The 18,641-nt window shown below is 41.1% G+C and overlaps 1 protein-coding gene across 4 annotated transcripts in view; it reads right to left on the bottom strand.

Annotated features, from left to right (window-relative positions):
- The window catches only part of LOC307096443 (gamma-taxilin-like), a 108,136-nt gene that overhangs the window by 10,750 nt on the left and 78,745 nt on the right, over positions 1–18,641 (bottom strand). For 3 of the 4 annotated variants that reach the window (XM_079766055.1, XM_079766056.1, XM_079766057.1), the window contains 5 exons: positions 13,708–13,878; positions 10,257–10,451; positions 7,378–7,497; positions 3,936–4,010; positions 1,019–1,111 (listed from right to left, as the gene is read on the bottom strand). In XM_079766055.1, coding sequence (XP_079622181.1) covers positions 1,019–1,111; positions 3,936–4,010; positions 7,378–7,497; positions 10,257–10,451; positions 13,708–13,878 — 654 coding nt within the window. The remainder of the gene's footprint in view (positions 1–1,018; positions 1,112–3,935; positions 4,011–7,377; positions 7,498–10,256; positions 10,452–13,707; positions 13,879–18,641) is intronic. The other variant, XM_079766058.1, reaches the window with a different exon arrangement.

Raw genomic sequence — 18,641 nt, 5'->3', positions numbered from 1 at the left:
TTTAAAATTTAATTTCAGCCCATATTCTGAAGTGGAATGACCCAGAACAGTTTTCTATGACAAACTTTAGTTTTTAAAACTGATAAGGATGTCCTTGTATGCTATATTAATAAGTAAAGGCAAATTTATAAAAAAGTAAAAGTATTTTAGGCATTAGTTAGATCCTTAGAAATAATCTATTCAAACCAAAATGTATTACTATGCTTGGTCTGGTTCTTAAAAAAATCACACACAATTTACACAACACTTTGTAAAAGAACTGAGAAAAAATCATCTGAAAGTGATTTAAAAAAAATCTACTCCTAGTTCTGGTCAGTGGGTCAGTTGGAGCTTTGTCCTGTACATTAAAAGGTCATGGGTTTGCCCTCGCTGGTTTGGCTCAGTGGCTAGAGCACTGGCCTGCAGATTGGAGGGTCCCAGGTGGGATTCTAGTCAAGGGCATATGCCCAGGTTGCGGGCTCATCCCCAGCAGGAGGCATGCAGGAGGCAGCCCATCAATGATTCTCTCTCATCATTGATGTTTCTCTCCCTCTCTTTCTCTCTCCCCCCTTCCTCTCTGAAATCAATAAAAAATATATATATATTTTAAAAAGGTCATGGGTTTGACCCTTGGTCGAGCATCTACCTAGGTTTTGGATATGGTCCCCTGGTTGGGGTATATATGGGTGACAACCAATTAATGTATTTCTCTTTCCAACTCTCACTTCCTCTCTCTCTCTAAGGTTGATAAAACAAAAAGCATATGCTCAGGTAAGGATTTAAAAAAACTACTTCTAAGAAAAATTGTCCTTATTAGGAGAATTCTCTTTAATAATGACAGAATTTTGAGGGTATGGAGACTATTAGCAACTTGAGGCAATTTCGGGACAGAATGCATGAACATGCCAGTGAAGGATCAGAAAAGATAAACTTAACATTGTATCACAATATAAACTCTTCCAAACAATAATACTTAATCATATTTAAAATAACCACATGTAAATTTTCTAGCAATATTCTACTATAAATTTGCAAATACCTTTTCCATTTCCTGCCTGAAGGTTGTAAATAGCTCATTGCTTTTTGCCATGGTAGTCTGGAATTCTTCAAATTTATCCATATAAAGAGAAAGCTACCGAAAAAAGTATGAAATATTCTGAGTTCCAGATAAGTAATTTAAAATCCAAAAGACTTTAAAAGAAGATAATATAAACACTTGTGACTTGTTAAATGTAATAAAAATAAGAACAAACAAATAGCAAATCTTGGACCAACCACACAGGAGTTAGCTAAAATTCTGATAAACCACTGAAATTTATAAAATTTTGTTTAATCTGTGTAAATGCTTAAAAATATTCCATCAATGATAATAAAAACTAATGTACAGTGGTATGGCTATAAATATCATACAATTAATGTTTTATGCACTACCACTCTCCTTACATTTCAAAAATTGTTCTTGGAAAAAGGTCATTCTTTTACGTATACCACCTGCATAGTTTTTAGCTTTATTTCAAGGCTATCTTTGTCTTGAACATGGAAGGAAAATGAAACAAAAGAATGGTTTGGTTGAAAAAGAATTTAGTGGGAGTATACTTGAGAAAAAAGGAAAGCTAAAAAAGAAACATGTTTCACACCCTGAAAGAATTTTTATTCTAGCTGGAAAAAGAATGCTAACTGAATGTAGAATGCAGTCATCTATTTTGGGGGGGAGAGTGTCACCATAGTAGCCAGAAAAAAAAGCATGTGCATCAGCCCTGAACTATGACTTAAGGGTTAAATTACTTTATTTAGAATAGGATGGATTACTTTATAAATTTTCTAATATAACTAAATTATTTTCAGTATGAGAAAACATAGGTCAAAAGAAATACTGTATTCCACAGGGAACATGCTCCAAGATTCCAAATGCATACCTAAAATAATACATAGTACATATATACTATGTTTTCTCCTATACATACTTACTGATGATAAAGTTTAATTTATGAATTAGGCATAACAATATATCAACAAAAATAGATAATAAAATATATCTTTGATAATAATATACTGTAAAATTTATGGGAATGTAATATGTCTCATTCTCTCTGACAAATGGATACCAATCAGATAAACTGGTAGCATATACAATGTAAAGATGCTGGACAATGGGATGATTTATGTCCCAGGCAGAACAAAGCATCAGGTACAAGATTTCATCATGCAATACAGAATGCAAAGGAATTTAAAATTTATAAATTATTTATTTCTGAAATTTCCATTTAATATGATAAAACTGCAGAAAGTGAACCCATGGCTAAGGGTGACTGATGTAAAGTGTTTTGCCAAAGAAAAATGACAGTGCCTCTGAAGCTGCTGATCTGGGGAGTGTAGGAGAAGAAACAATGTTAGTGGCTCAGGCAGATTGAGGGAGTTCTGATACTTGAGGGAGGTGAGAAGTTATGGCAGTTTTGACATGGTCCATTTTTATTGAAGATGGTACATCCAAGTAGACTGCCCTATCTGAGAAGTCAATGTTGGCCCAGTCTGTTAGTTAGTTGTGAGGTCATCAACAATTGCTGGAAACTGGTATGGTAAAAGCAAATAAAGAAACCAACTCTTGGGAAAGACACCTACATCCACATATAGGAAGTGGGAAGACAAAGAATTGACAGCAAAAACAAACTAATAATTAGATAAGAAGACTTAAGAGTAACAAATCACAGACTGACATCAACAGAACTTAGTGAAAAGGCTCGCCTGTGACTTATTACTACAACAATTATCAATGAATCACATTAAGGAACATCTTTCCAAACTATACATAGGCTTTTTCTACCTTCCCCACATTGATTTTCTTCTCTATTTAAGTGAACAACTGAATGTTTAGGGCTAAGGGCCTAACTGGGTAGCAAATTGGTTAGAGCATCATCCCAACATGCCAAGATTGTGGAATCCATCCCTGGTCAGGACACAGCCAGGAATCAATCAATGAATGCATAAATAAGTGGAACAACAAAATTCTCTCTATCTTTCTGTTTTCCTAAAAACAAACAAACACACAAAACCAAAAAATAACCCACAAACAATTAAATAAATGTATAAGGTTATGAGTAAGGGGTTTAAATTTACTAGAAGCCTGCTAATAGGATCAAAACATAAACTTCTGATATTTGATTCCTCTTCAACTGTCATAATAAGTTAGTTTAGTTTTATAGACTATCACTACATTATAAAATGTTCCCAAAGATAAGGGTTGCTCATGAAGATAGATGCATGCCACTTTTAATGTATTAGTGTACTTTAGAACTAATTAAAGGAATTATTACATTAAACATTATATGTTTTAAACAGGTAGTACTTTCTTGAACAGAATATAATCTAGTTAACTAAAAGAGAATAAAGTATGCATATAAATACCTAATTGCTTCTGTCTGTTCAAACTAAGTAGGTTTAGTAATACTTCAAATATGGAAAACCCATTTTCTTTCCTCTGTCTTATAAATGAGTTTGAGCATCTGCTTACTTTATTCCACAAAAAAGACACTCCAATGGGATAACAGAAAAAGATTGAGCTGACATACAGAGAAAAACTTAATTTTTTTTAAAGTACTGACACATACAATATTACCTGGGGAGTGGGCATGTGTATGCATAAGCAGTTTTTTAAATTACATATTGGAAAAAATATGTATTTTTTTGCCAGTTTTACTTTCCTCAAAGAACAAAATTAGAGATAGTAAAAAAGTATGTAGGATAATAGAAAGGGCAAAATAAAAAAGGCTGACTAGTCATCCTTATTTCCCATGGACTGAGGGATTTCTTAGGACATGGAACTTACAATGTAAAATCAAGACAAGTCAAATGCATGGAAAAAAATCCAACAGGGTAAGAGATCTATTTGTCTGTTCTAGCTGGCTCTGCCTGGGATCAAGGAAACTCATAAATTCTATTATCCCCTATTGTCAAGTTACCTGTTGTTTTAATTGTACTTCTTGATGTTTCATTTCTTCATATTTGTACCTCGATTCAGTTGCTTCTTTTAATAACTAGAAAACAGAAACATTCTGGCAAAATACTAATAGTAATTAACATATGTCTAAAATGCCAAATGACCAGATAGCCTTAGCCTTTATTCATTATTTATGAAAGAATCACAGGTCAGTGGGTGAAACATCCTATTACATCTCCTGTCAATTATTTCTATCTTTTTTCTATACCAGTTTGACACTTAGATATGTAAGAATAATATTTTAGCTGCTAGAAGTATCCTGGTGGCATAATAAGGTTTATCAAAATCAGTGTTAAATTCTGCTATTTTGGACTAAAATAATTAGACCAAATGGAAACAGAAAGCAAGACTAGGAATCTTGACAGTATCTGGGTGGCTTAGAAGCCCTTCTATTCCATGAGTGGCAATATGAGGTAGAAAAAATATGGAGCAAAATAATGAAAACAGAGATCAGGTTTCTGACTCTGTTTCTGGGACGGAGGGTCTAGTCAACACAGAGTGGGGCAAAGGTAGGTTTATAGTGGGAAGTACACAAAACACCATTTATCCTTTTATTATTATTTGTTAGTTATTGTATTATTTTCTATACAAATAACTGTAAACCTACTTTTGTCCAACGCTGTTTACATGGATTTAAAAGAAAATTATATAGTAAAGTTGCAAGGTAGATAATTTTGAAATTCAGTCTTTAAACTTCTTAAAACAAAATGTTATACACAGTCCGTTAAACCTTTAAAAACCCTTAAATCAACCAGAAAGAATACACATGTACTACATGTATGTATATGTGTATGTATATTGAAAACAGCAATCACTTCTTTATTTATGTATCGGATACCATTGTTGGCTTTCACTGAAGGTCCACTCTGTGAAAATGCATCTCTCTAAACCTTTGACCTGCACTTAAGAGTATGAGTTGTTCACATCCTGAGGAATACTTGAATGATCCATTTAATGAAATAGTCCATCCTATATAATAAAGAGGTAATATGCAAACTGACCATCACTCCAACACACAAGATGGCTGCCCCCATGTGGTCAAAGATGGCTGCCCCCATGTGGACACAAGATGGCTGCCACAAGATGGCTGGCAGGGGAGGGCAGTTGGGAGGGACCATGCCTGCAAGGGTGGGCAGTTGGGGCAACCAGGCCTGCAGGGGAGGGCAGTTAGAGGCGACCAGGCCAGCAGGGGAGGACCAGGCCAGCAGGGGTGACCAGGCCTGCAGGGGAGGGCAGTTGGGGGGACCAGGCCTGCAGGGGATGGTAGTTAGGGGCAACCAGGCTGGCAGGGGAGGGCAGTAGGTGTGACCAGAACCAGCAGGGGAGGGCAGTTGGGGGCGACCAGGCCAGCAGGGGAGGGCAGTTAGGGGTGACCAGGATGGCAGGGGAGGGCAATTAGGGGGAACCAGGCTGGCAAGGGAAGGCAGTTAAGGGGAACCAGGCCAAAAGGGGAGGACAGTTAGGAGCGACCAGGCCAGCAAGGGAGGGCAGTAGATGTGACCGGACCAGCAGGGGAGCACAGTTGGGGGTGACCAGGCCTGCAGGGGAGGACAGTAGGGGCGACCAGGCCTGCAGTGGAGGGCAGTTGGGGGGAACCAGGCCTGCAGGGGAGGACAGTTAGGGGCGACCAGGCCAGCAGGGGAGGGCAGTTAGGGGTGACCAGGCTGGCAGGGGAGAACAGTTAGTAGCAATCGGGCCAGCAGGGGCGCAGTTAGGCATTGATAGGCTGGCAGGGAGTGGTTAGGGATTGATCAGGCTGGCAGGCATAAGTGGTTAGAGGCAATCAGGCAGGCAGGCAGGCAAGCAAATGGTTGGGAGCCAGCAATCCTGGATTGTGAGAGAGATCCCAGATTGGAAAGGGTGCAGGCTGGGCTGAGGGACACACACACCTGCACAAATTTCATGCACCAGGCCTCTAGTCTTATGTAATAAAAGGCTAATATGACCAAACAGCAGAAACACCAGTCACTATGATGTGCACTGACCACTATGGTGCAGAAGCTCAACATAGGAGCTGCCCCCGGGTGGTCAGTGCGCTCCCACAGGGGGAGCATCCCTCAGCCAGAAGCAGGCAGTGCTAAGAATGTCTGACTGATGGGGAACAGGTCTAAGCCATCAGTCAGACATCCCCTAAGGGCTCCTGGACTGCGAGAGGGTGCAGGCCAGGCTGAGGGACCGCCCCCCGCCCCTGAGTGCACAAATTTCGTGCACCGGGCCTCTAGTATTATTATAATCAGTTACCACCTCATTTAAGTTACATATATAGTTTAATTTGCATATGTTAAGTATGGGTTCTCACTATGATCACAGTTGGAAAACTTGATATAAAATACTAGAGGCCTGGTGCACAAAATTCATGCTCTCATGGGGGCGTCCCTCAGTCCAGCTTGTGCACTCTCAGTCCGGGAGCCCTCGGGGGAAGTCTGATTGATGGCTTAGGCCTGTGGGTCATCCTCAGTGCTGCCGCGGAGGCGGGAGAGGCCGCCACCGCCACTACGCTCGCCAGCCATGAGCCCAGCTTCTGGCTGAGCGGTACTCCCCCTGTGGGAGCACTCTCACCACTAGGGGGAAGCTCCTGCATTGAGCGTCTTCCCCATTGTGGTCAAGCGGTTGCTCCACTGGCTGATTTGCAGATTAGCCTTTCATTATCCTACTAGAAGCCGGTGCATGAATTCATGCAGCAGTGGGGTCCCTCTGCCTGGCTTGTGGGATCGGGTCAAAACTGGCTCTATTACATCACCTCAGGGTCCCAGATTGTAAAAGGGCACAGGCTAGGCCAAGGGACCCCACTGCTGCATGAATTTGTGTACCGGCCACTAGTCCTATATAAAAAAAGCATAGCATGCAAATTGTCGCCTCAACGAAAGTTCTTCTAGGAGTTCGACCAGAGGGCAGGCTGGCCAGGGGAAGGGAGGAAGGTCCCAGCTGACGATGCTGGCAGGTGGCCAGGGGAGGGGAGGGGAGGGAGTACTGTCCTGGAAGCCAGCAGCCGCTAGGGACCCTACCAGTGAATGAATTTCGTGCACTGTACCTCTAGTATAAGTAGATAACTGTCTAGTATAACTAGGATAACTGTCTCTAGCTCTCAAAGCCAAACTTGCCAAATGACTGCCACAATTTTGAACCTTGTGATTACTACCTAAAATTCAAGACAATACTTTATACAAAAAAATAAAAAATAAATCATGTATAGGTCTTTCCACTAATTTGGTCTAAAAATTCCAGTATATTTCTTATATGAAAATTTCATTAGAAATAAAAGGCTGAATGTATTTTAACATTTCTCAATCTAGAGTAAAAAAAAAATTGCATGATTTAGATGTAAAATGTTGAATTAGTTTAAATGGTATTAAAAGCTTTGATTATAATTCTGGCAATAAATTTCTTTAAGAAATAGAACTTACAAACTCTCTCTCTCTCTGATGTTTTTCATCAGCTTCCTTTATGAGTTGTGTTGTTTGCTGAAGCTTGGCATCCACAAGCTGTTGTTGCAGTTCCTTACGTTTGAACACTTTATCAATACGCTACAGAAAAAAAATAAAATTTCTTCCAACACTTAGTAAAAAAGGGGACACATGGATGAAAAGAAATAACATAAGCTACAATTATTTGCTTCAATGTTTTTCCTGTTAATATAATCATAGCTAATAACATTAAATGTTTCTGTCCCTATACTTGCAGAAACATCTATGTACATCACCTTGAAACCATCCTGAACCTACAGGAATCATCCCCTTTGATTACTACATGGTACCCATGGTTGTTGAAGGTAAGTTATCACCCATCAATAATTTTGTACTTCCCATTCTGCTCTACATTAAAAATTAGGTCTAAGTTTTCAAAAAGGATGGAGATTAAACTACTAAACTCATTCATAACACACATAAATTCCTGAACATTTTTTTTTCTCATTAGATTTCCCCAAATTTCTTAATGCAGGTAAGTAGCATGATATAATGGTAGAAATAACCTTAAGTCAAACGCAGGTTCAGTGAATGGCCTTGGGTAAATTCTGTCCCTTAATAAACCTCAGTTCCTGTATCTATGAAGGTGAAAACTATATATACTTTACAGAGTTATAAAAATCCATGCAATGATTAAACTATTTAAGATGCTTAGTGCCTAGCATGTGTTATATACACAATTGGTAAGAGAAGAAGTTATTATTATTTTCAAACTCAATTGTTAAGTGATATTTATGGAAAATAAAATAATTAGAATACTGTTCTCAGATGAAGAAATAGTATAACGCTTTTAGTTTTAAAATCCTATGTGACAGAAAAAAATGCTGGTTTATAACAGGTAACTTAATTAAGTTTTGAGGAGTACTTGAGATCTGTCTTTGATTGAAAATAGTTTATTATATTATTAAATTATATCTTAACCAAAAAAGAAAATTTGGTTAACACCTAAAAAACACAAGCCTTACAAGTAATATGATATAAAAATATACTTTAAAATTCACATTAATAGGGAAGTAGACTGTCATTCTTAAAAATTTAAAGACTCCATTAAATAAAATAAGAACTTTATAAAAAATAAATCTAAAATTAAAATTCACGCCTAAAACAAGTTTCCTTATTGCAAGGAAGAGGAGAAAGGAGAGAAACCTACACATTAAAAAGAGCTGAGACACAGTAACTAATAAAACATATAAACCTAGTTTGGATCTGATTTTAACAATCTTAACTGTATGGGTGGGACATAGAAATGTAAATAGTGACAAAGCATTTGATTAAGTGATTATTGATAAATTCTTAGGTGTAACCATGTTATTGTGGTTCTGCTTCAAAAAGAGTCCATGACTGTCATTTCAGGATATGCATTCAAATAGTGCTGAGAGTGATGTCTTGTACTTATTTAAAAACAGGTAAAATAACAGTTGCTAGACACAAGAGTGGATAACTTCTGAAGCTAACTGATGTATTCTACTTAAGTTTGAAACTTGCTATAGTAAGTTAAAAAAAAAAACTGTTAAAAGATGCAAGAGAATAGTCATATTAAATATGTTTTCAAAGACAATGTAAAACTAAATTAAAACAAATCTCAAATTTTGAATTGAAATTGGATAAATGCTGTAAGTGCTCTTTTGGTAGCAAAACTCATAAAACTTTCCATTTTAAATGGTCATAACCTTTAAAAATTAAAATCTTTTCATGAAAGGAACTCAATGTACACAAATAAAAGCAACAATCTTTACTATCTTAAAGCATAATAAAGACAGGAAGGCATTCTTTGAAAAACCCAAAGCCTCTCTTAAAGTAAGGAAGCTAAAATAAGCAGTTTATCACCAATTTGCTTCTAATCTAGACACTATCTAACTTCCAGACTAGCTTATAAAATAAACACAATGATCTGGTTCTGCAGACAATGATCAATCCCTTAGACTTCTTACTTCTTTAGGTGTGTTATAAGATGGATTAGAAGTTTCATTCGCTTTCACTCCAAATAATATAGTAGGTGGAATGCAATGGTACTTATACATTGTACAGATATTCATAGAAGTCTAAGATAGAGTATTTGGAAATACAATGTGTATGCTAAAATCACCATCTTCCAAGTATCACATTGGCAAAGAAGTAGTACTTAAAGCTTCTATTAGAAATTACTTCAGATGTCCAAAGCCACTGACTCCTGGGCCATTGACTGAGGATCCCAATTACTCCTTCAATTCACATGGTGCCAATCCTTTTCTAATAAACTAGAAGCCCGTTGCACGAAGTTTCGTGCAATAGACCTTCCTTCACCTGGCTGCCAGCACCAGTTTTCCGCCAGCACCAGTTTTCGTCTGGCCACCCGCTGATCGGAGCGCCTCCTGAAGGCTGAGGGTGGGACTCGGGAGGCGCTCTGATGGGGGGCGGTGGCCAGAGGAAAACTGGTGCCGGCAGCCACGCAATTGGCCACCGGCGTCTTCTGCCGCCACCGGCGTCTTCCGCCGCCACCGGCGTCTTCCGCAGGCCCCATGGGTCCTCCCGCGCCAGCCGTTTAGGCCTGCGGGAGGAGCAGGGGACGGGGACTCGCGAGTCCCCGCCCCCCGCTCCTACTGCCAGCCAATCGGCCACCCTGAGTCCCGCCCCCCGCGCCTCCAGCCGGCCCAATCGTGGGCGTAGCGGAGTGATGCAATTTGCATATTGCCTTCTAATTATGTAGGATGCCTGATTTCTAACACGCATATACAAAAGATCTAAAATATTGTCCTATAACAGTAGCTTTAAATTAGCAATGAATAGTAAAAAATTTTGGTAATAATGAGATGCTGTCTAAATAAATAAAACATCTTTACCTCCTCTCTCAGTGTGTATTGTTCAATGAGCCTCTTCAGCTTCTCTCCCAGTTCAATGTTTTCCTGACGAAGTTTGGCGTTGTGTATGTCATGTTGTTCCAGCTGTGTTTGAATTTCAGTTAAAGTAAACTGGAAATGTGAAGTTGCTTTTTTACGACTTTCTTCTTCTTCTCTTGCCTGCTGCATATTTTCTTCCTTTTCATTGAAAATAATTTCTGTTAATAGTGTTAAACCTATAGATAAAATGCTTATACAAAAGATGTTGTTGCTATGTGAGATAATGTTACTTCTGAGCTACAATTTCTTCTGACTATAAAGCTCTTACTTAAGAGCTCTGAAATTGTTCTAAATAAATTATCAGGCAGATAAAACTGCCCTGATATAAAATAAGTATTATCTGACCATCTAGACATTCACTGCACTAAAGTAGTAGGAGCTTCTCCAGTCAGCTCTTCCACATGAAATGTCCTTCTCAGTGTTTAGGCAGATCATCATCCTATTAGATCAGCTTGAAGAGATATTCTTTCCAGATGATAGATCCTACCATTCAACAAAATGCTGACTTGTTATGTGAAAAAATGAAACAACACCACCGCCTACTTTAATACATCAAAATCCAAGGTTTCATAAGCAAGAAAACACAAAACTCTTATACCTGATGAAGATCCATTTCATGAACTGTCCTATAATCTATATCCTTGAGGACTTGCTGTGACAGAGTAAGCTGACATCTTGCTTAATTTCATCGTACTCCAACTATACATTCTTACGGATTTCTAAAAGCAGACATGTCCCCATTATATGGATTCTTTCTAGCACTTCTGCTCTTTTCCCTTGTTTTCTCATTGACACATAGCTGAAGAAGGCCTGAGAGCAGTAGAGAAAACTAATACATTACCATCTGTAGTATAGCTCTACCTCCTACTTTCTTGTTTCAAACTCATTTTCACACATATCTATTGCTAGTAATCTCATTTCAAGTAGACATTTCATTCCTTATTCAAGGAGGACATGGTAATCAACTACATTGATGGTCAGCAGAGCTTCTGGTGACCTTGAGCTTTTTAAGCTGAAGGACTATGTATATAACATCCCTAAACAGGAAAGTAGATTCCTTTAATGAAATTAGATATATTCAGGAGCTCTTCCTTGAATCCCAAATCAAAAGTTAGATAGAAAGAGTGAGTCTTCAAATTTTGCTCAGCACTAGCCCAAGCAAAATAAAAAGCAGGGTAGTATATCTTTGAGGACCCCACAAAGTCCTCTGTTCAGGAACTCTGTCCACCAGAGCAAGTGTACTTAGTTCAGTCACCAGTTATTACACTAGAGACCTGATGCACAAAATTAGTGCAAGAGTAGGCCCCTCCATCCCCTAGTTGCTGGCACTGGCTTCCCTCTGGCCCTCAGCAGGCACCCGGGACCTGGACTTCCCTCGCAGCCCCAGCTTCGTCCAATCTAATTAGCATATTACAATTTTATTATTATAGACTAGAGGCCCAGTGCACGAAATTTGTGCATGGAAGGGGGCGTTCCTCAGCCTGGCCTGCATCCTCTCCAATATGGGACCCCTCGGGGGATGTTCGACCACTGGCTCCTACACTTGATCTTAGCCAAAAGGCCGAGAAGCGATGACCACTGGCTCCTAATCGCTCAGTTGCCTGCCTGCCAGCCTGAACGCCCCTCACTGTCTCCATGTGCGGCCAGGTGGCCTCCAACTGCCCCCTCCCTGCCAGCCTGGTTGCTCCTAACTGCCCCCCACCCCCGCCGGCCTGGTCACCACTCACAGCCCCCCCTGCCAGTCTAATTGCCCCAACTGCCACCCCCTGCCAGCCTGGTCACTCCCAACAACACCCCTGGCTGCCCTGGTTACCCCCAACTGCCCCCCTGCCAGCCTAGTCGCCCCTCACTAATGCCCCTGCTGGCCTGGTTGCCCCACGCAGCCTGCTTGTTAAGTCATTTGACCATCCCTCACTAACCCCCCTGTTAGGCCTGGTTGTTCCACACAGCCTGCTTGTTCAGTCATTTGATTGTCCCTAGAGCCAGACTTGGGCAGCTGGGGGGCTGAGGGAACTGGGGGATTCCAGAGGCAGGCACGAGAAGCGGCCGGACCTGCCTGGGGGCGGGCCAGGCCGGGCCGTGCTGTGCTTCTGCCGCCCCGGTGGGGATGAAGGAACTGGGCAGCGCCATCTTTGAGGGCGTGGCAGTCAATTAGCATATTACCTCATTGGCTGTTGGTGCCACCATCTTTGTGAGGGCGTGATGGGAAATTAGCATTTTCCCTTTATTAGATAGGATTGAATTGCTTAAATGAGGGGGGGAAGCCTTTTTCAGCAGGAGGAGATGCTCTTGGCAGACAAAAACACATAATCCCTATATCTGGACTGATAGCCAGCAATATGCACTATACTGCCAAACCGGTCATTAAAAAATTGAATCACTTTCTTACACCAGACAGCTGTTGCTCTTAAAACCCCTCCTCAGCCCCCACTTTAGGTTCTGCGTTTGCAGTTCACCCAGAGTAGGTCTGATTGGTTGGTTTCTCTGCCAGTCAGCATCAAAAGCTCTGCCTCCTAGGCAGCCACTGCCTGCTCGCAACTCACCCAGACTTGGTTTTGACTGGTCGGTTTCTATGCCAGTCACCATCTCCGAGCCTATCTCTGGACCTGACCATAGAGGTGGGGCTGATCATCAGCCTCCCCATGCTGCTGGCGAGCAGGCTGAACTGCTGACCTCTGGGAAAGAGAGAGAGGCTTGGCTGCTGGCGAGGCCAGGAGAGAGAAGCAGGGTCTGATCATCCTGCTTCTCATCCAGGCCTCGCCAGCAGCTCCTGCCGCTGATCAGCCCTGGCTCTCTCTCTCTTCGAGAGGTCAGCAGTTCAGCCCGCTCACCTGCTACACATGCAGCCTGATGTTCAGTAGAGCCTCAGTCGTTGTGGATGTTACAATCCTGGCTGTAGACTAGAGGCCCGGTGCACGGAATTCATGCATGGGGGTAAGAGAGTGTCCTTCAACCCAGCCTGCACCCTCTCCAATCTGGGACCCCTCAGGGGATGTCTGACAAACCAAAATGTGGGACATTTTACAAAGTAACTGGCAGTCGGACATCTCTCTCACAATCAAGGAACGTTGCCTCCTAACCGCTCGCCTGCCTGCCTACCTGATTGCTCTAACCACTTCTGCCTGCCAGCCTGATTGCTCCCTAACTGCTCCCATGCAGGCCCGATCACCTCCAACTGCCCTCCTCTGCCGGCTTGATCGCCCACAACTGCCCTCCCCTGCTGGCCATCTTGTGACGATGTCGTGCGAGGTCGTGACACCAGATATGCTTTTTATTATATAGGATGTAAGTCTCACTACTGCAAAACAAGCAAGGGTTTATTTTAAATAGATATTCACTGATTATAAAATCAGCCTAATTACCTCCTAAAAAACAAATAAATAAACCATCCAACCTTTAATGTCTTGTTGTAACGCTGAAGTTCTCTGCAGAGAGACTCTAGTTTGCTTCTTGCCAAAACAGCCTTGTTATGTTCACTCTGCAAGTGAACTTTCTCTTTCACAATCTGGGATTGCTTCTTCTGTAGAACCTTCATTTGTTTCTGAACATTCCAACTCTCCTCCAGCTAAAAAACAAGCACACTTAGAATTTAGAAATTACAGTAAGAACCTTTGAGTTCCAAGTGAAAGAGTTACAGTCATGGAAACTTTTCTACTACTCTCTTACTCAGTTGTGAAAGCCAGTATACATAAATAAGTGTATGAAGAAAACAAATCTCAATGCATATTTTAAAACATTAAAAACAAATCTTTAAAAAAAACTTTAAAATAGTAGTCTTGGTGACACTTTAATAAAGCTTTCATGGCCCTGACTGGTTTGGCTCGGTGGATAGAGCATCGGCTTGCAGACTGAAGGGTCCCAGCTTCGATTCCGGTCAAGGGCATGTACTTTGGTTGCGGGCACATCCCCAGTAGGGGGTGTGCAGGAGGCAGCTGATCGATGTTTCTAACTCTCTATCCCTCTCCCTTCCTCTCTGTAAAAAATCAATAAAATATTTTTATTTTTAAATAAAGCTTTCATGAAGAATAAATGACAAGAGCAAGAGATAGCTAAGAAACCTATCAAGCAACAATATATTTATGCCTATTAAAAACACTTCTATTAAAATTCATGATGGGTAAAAAGAATAAAAATATAATGAGAAGGAAACTAGACCTTTGGCAGTAAGCATGCAATACAATATACAGATATTGATTCATAATGTTGTACAACTGTAACTTACATTAACCAATGTCACCTCAATAAATGTAATTAAATAATAATAATAATTTTGCTTTTCTATTTTATCTTGGATCACAAGCACAGCACATTTAAACTGGTATAGGTTCTGTACAAATTATCTGTAACTCAACCTCTTTCTTTCCCACTCTAAAGATTCTTATATACCAGAACATGAGTCAAAATAGTATCATACCTATTTTAACTGTACTCTTTAATGGTAACAGTAATAACAAATTGCTGGTGTTGTAGCTAAGAAGTGACTGTCCTATTTCACTAAATTACACTTATTTGACTAGGTACTGGAAATTCAGCTAATAAACATCCTATCTAATAAAGAGGGAATATGCTAATTTCCCATCACGCCCTCACAAAGATGGAGGTACCCACAGCCAATAAGGAGGGAATATGCTAATTGCCATGCCCTCAAAGATGGCAGCGCCCACAGTCACAAAATGGCAGCGCCCAGTCCCCTCCACCCCGCTGGGGTGGCAGGCACATGGCATGGCCGGGCCCACCCCCAGGCAGGTCTGGCTGCTCCATGCGCCTGCCTCCCGAGTCCCACAGTCCCCTTAGCTCCCCAGGGCCAGCCCAAGGTGCAGGCAAGCCTCAGATGGCGGCTGCCCAGGGCTGCCTGAGGCTCAGGTAACCAGGGATGGCTGAGGCTTGTGCTGCCAGCAGTGGCAGCAGCAGAAGTGTGATGGGGGCGTCGCCTTCCCCTGATCGCTAGGTCACCTCCTGCCCCTGAGGGCTCCTGGACTGTGAGAAGGGGCAGCCGGGCTGAGGGACCCACCCCGCTCAAGTGCATGAATTTTCATGCACCGGGTCTCTAGTTAATGATATAAAAGCCATCAAAAGAGCTCCAGTGATGGATACATACACAAGAAAGTTACAGGTATGTAAAAATGGCTTTTCTTTCCTCTAAGAAAAAAAAGGCATAGTCATCTGCTTCAAAAGAAAAGATAAAATGAAGCTAAGGGTTTATAATTAATGAAAAAGGCAAATAATACTGTGTGGTTTTTATAATAGTGCATCCATGAGGATAGATTCAATAAACAAGAGGCGAAAGTGACATCATGGGAGGTGGCAGAGTAGAAAGGCCAGGAATCTGTCTCCAAAGCAAGATAATAACTGCACTTGCAGAAACTGTCTGATATATTTTGTAACTCTGAAGTCTTTTCAAAGGCTTGGACCTTTCAGGGAAATGGTTGGCCAGTAAGTAGTGGTAAATTTTGGTTCATCTTAAGTCAACAGTGCTATAGCAGCTCCTCATTCTTCTACTCCATAGCCATCCCTGTGGCAGGTAGCCATACTAATACTTCTGAAGTTTCTTTTCCCTTTATTGTTTCTCCCATTATAATCATACTAGTAGCCCATTGCAGGAAGATTCCTGCAATAGGGCTTCCTGCTGTGCTCTCCCCTATGCCACCTGCTTGCCTCCCTTCTCTGCTGGCCCCGCCTGCTTGCTTCTCCGCAGCTTCACTCCCTTCTGCAGTGCTTGGCTTCTTTCTACGCTGTCTTGATATGCAAATTAACCGCCATATTGGTTGGGTTAATTTGCATACTCACCCTGATTGGCTGATGGGCATGGCTTGGGCGTAGTGAAGGTGCAGTCAATTTGCATATTACTCTTTTATTAGGTAGGCTACTGTTTTTTTTACTTTGTCCCTTTCTTCCTTTAGCTCTTTGGAAATTTTAAATATAGCTAATTTAAAAGTCTTTAATAATTCTACCATCTGAACAAAAACATCTTCCTCTTGGACAGTTGCTGTTGATTTTATCTTTTCCCTTTGAAACAGTCATATTTTTCTATTTCTTCATATGCCTTAATGTTGTTTGTTACTGAAAAATGGGTCATTTCAATTTTACAATGTAATTCTGGATATTAGATTATCTTCCTTGAACACGGTTTGTTTTCTTATTTTTGTGGAGTGTCTCTGTTTTGGAGATTAGCCTAAGATGTAAACTTGGGGTGATCGAAGCCAGGACGATGGCTCCTCATCCTGTGGAACCCTCCAGGGTTTCCGGCATCAAATGTTAGGTCACTGAAGAAGGAACACATGAGACCACAGTGGTGAGGGATTACAAATTTATTCTATCATCTGCACACCAGGTGGCTGAGTCTAGATGGCTCCAGCACCCAGTGACGGGAGTCAGCGGCTTTTAAAGGATTTTTGGTGGGCTTTGTCTGGGCAGAGACTTCTTTATGCATACCCAGAGGGGAGATAATGGAATGTGATCACCACAAGTGAAATGTGGTCTCCGCTAAGGGTATGTCCATAGTGAAATGGACTGAAAAGCCAGTTCCGGGGGAGGGGTATCAACTCAATTGATCGATTAAACCTAATACAGCTCCTACCATCTACCCATGCCCCTGGCACTGGGAAGAGAGAGCAGAATGAAATCGAACCCCATATTTTTGTGAATGAGGCCTATAATTATATCTCATAACTCTGGCCTGAGGGGCAGGTTTCTAATTAAACACCCATCTAGGGCCAAGTACAATCCTTACCAGAGACCAAGGATGACCATTTTCCACACTCTCACTCTACCACATCCCAGGAAAGGTGCCACTGGTTTTGTGTTTGCTGACCAGAGGACTCATTCTCTGACAGTCTGGGGAGTTAAATGAGATGGTAAAAAAACAAAAAGGAAAAAAACAAAAAAGAAACCATTCTTAATTGGATATCACCCCAGTGCTCAGAGCAAAGAGAAATATACATATGCCATTATTTCCCTAAAAGAATGTATTTGCATACTCTAAAAGCTGCTGTATGACTTCTAATCAACCAGAAATGAGGTGCTGAGATCCCCCTTTGGGGACACTGACAAGTTTTGACACAACCTCAATACTGGGAACCACTAAGAATAAAATAGGCTGCTTAGGCAATAACAAAAGTTTAAGAGAAAAGCAAAAGCTATGTAAGTAGGGTGGGATAAAGTTCACTTCCTACACAAGGCCACTCATAAGACTGGGAGAAGTATCTGTTGTATATTATACATAGGAACCAACAAAGAGTGACTGGTGGATTCCAAAATGCTATGAAGTAAAAGCCACACAACAGCTACACCTGGTGCCAAACTGGAGTTACAGCTAAAATTTAGAGTAATTACACCTGAACAGGAGCATTATATTTAAGGATTAAAAAAAGGAGATACACAGAGACTGTTAATGTTAGGGGCATAAATAAAATACTGGGGACTAGCTACAATTATAAGAAATATTGCCCTGACTGGTTTGGCTCAGTGGATAGAGTGTCAGCCTGCGGACTGAAGGGTCCCGGGTTTGATTCCAGTCAAGGCCATGTACCTTGGTTATGGGCATATCTCCAGTGGGGGATGTGCAGGAGGCAGCTGATGGATGTTTCTCTCTCATCAATGATTCTAACTCTCTATCCCTCTCCCTTCCTCTCTGTAAAAAATCAATAAAATACATTAAAAAAAAGAAATATTAATCATGCTCTGTTAACTGTAACTGCTTTGTTCTCATTAAAGAAGGCACTTTCTAACTTGGCTAGGAATTGCATGCAGGACATAGGAGCTCATCTGAAAATGTAGCCCATTCTCCACATCTAGGAATTGCCTATTATCATGGAAATATTAACAAGCTTGTTGCAAAAATCAGAGCTGCCAGTCCTTTGAAGACACCCAGCCCTTTGCATAACTCCAGGCTTTTGCAAATCCCCAGCCTGCATTACCTGTAAACTGCCCATTTTGCATACCCATTTTTATCTCTTTTGCTTACTTCCCCATGTAATTTTTGTTCTTGTGCCCCATATAAGCAGCTGGCTATGGTGGTGGTGGGGGAGGGAGTAAAGCAGAATTTTGTGGATGATCTGCTGCTTTCCCACACTGCCAGGGTTACTAGAATAAACACTCATATATGAGTCAATTTTGTCTCTGCTAAATTGGCTCAAGTAGTGACAGGCAGCACAGATACATTGATTGTCCAGTTACAGTAAAAAGGACAGAAACAGAAAGATGAATGGTCCCTCCATTCTGGGACAGGAGCAGTGTAGTTGGAGAAATTGCAGCTATAAAAGTCCCACAGAGGAAAGTAGTGAAAAGAATTTGAGAGGAAGGACAGGCAATTAGGGAATAAGGGGGAAT

The sequence above is a fragment of the Cnephaeus nilssonii genome (genome assembly GCF_951640355.1).
Source record: "Cnephaeus nilssonii genome assembly, chromosome: Y".
NCBI classification, from domain to species: Eukaryota; Metazoa; Chordata; class Mammalia; order Chiroptera; family Vespertilionidae; genus Cnephaeus; species Cnephaeus nilssonii.
This window is presented reverse-complemented; position numbering and strand designations above follow the sequence as displayed.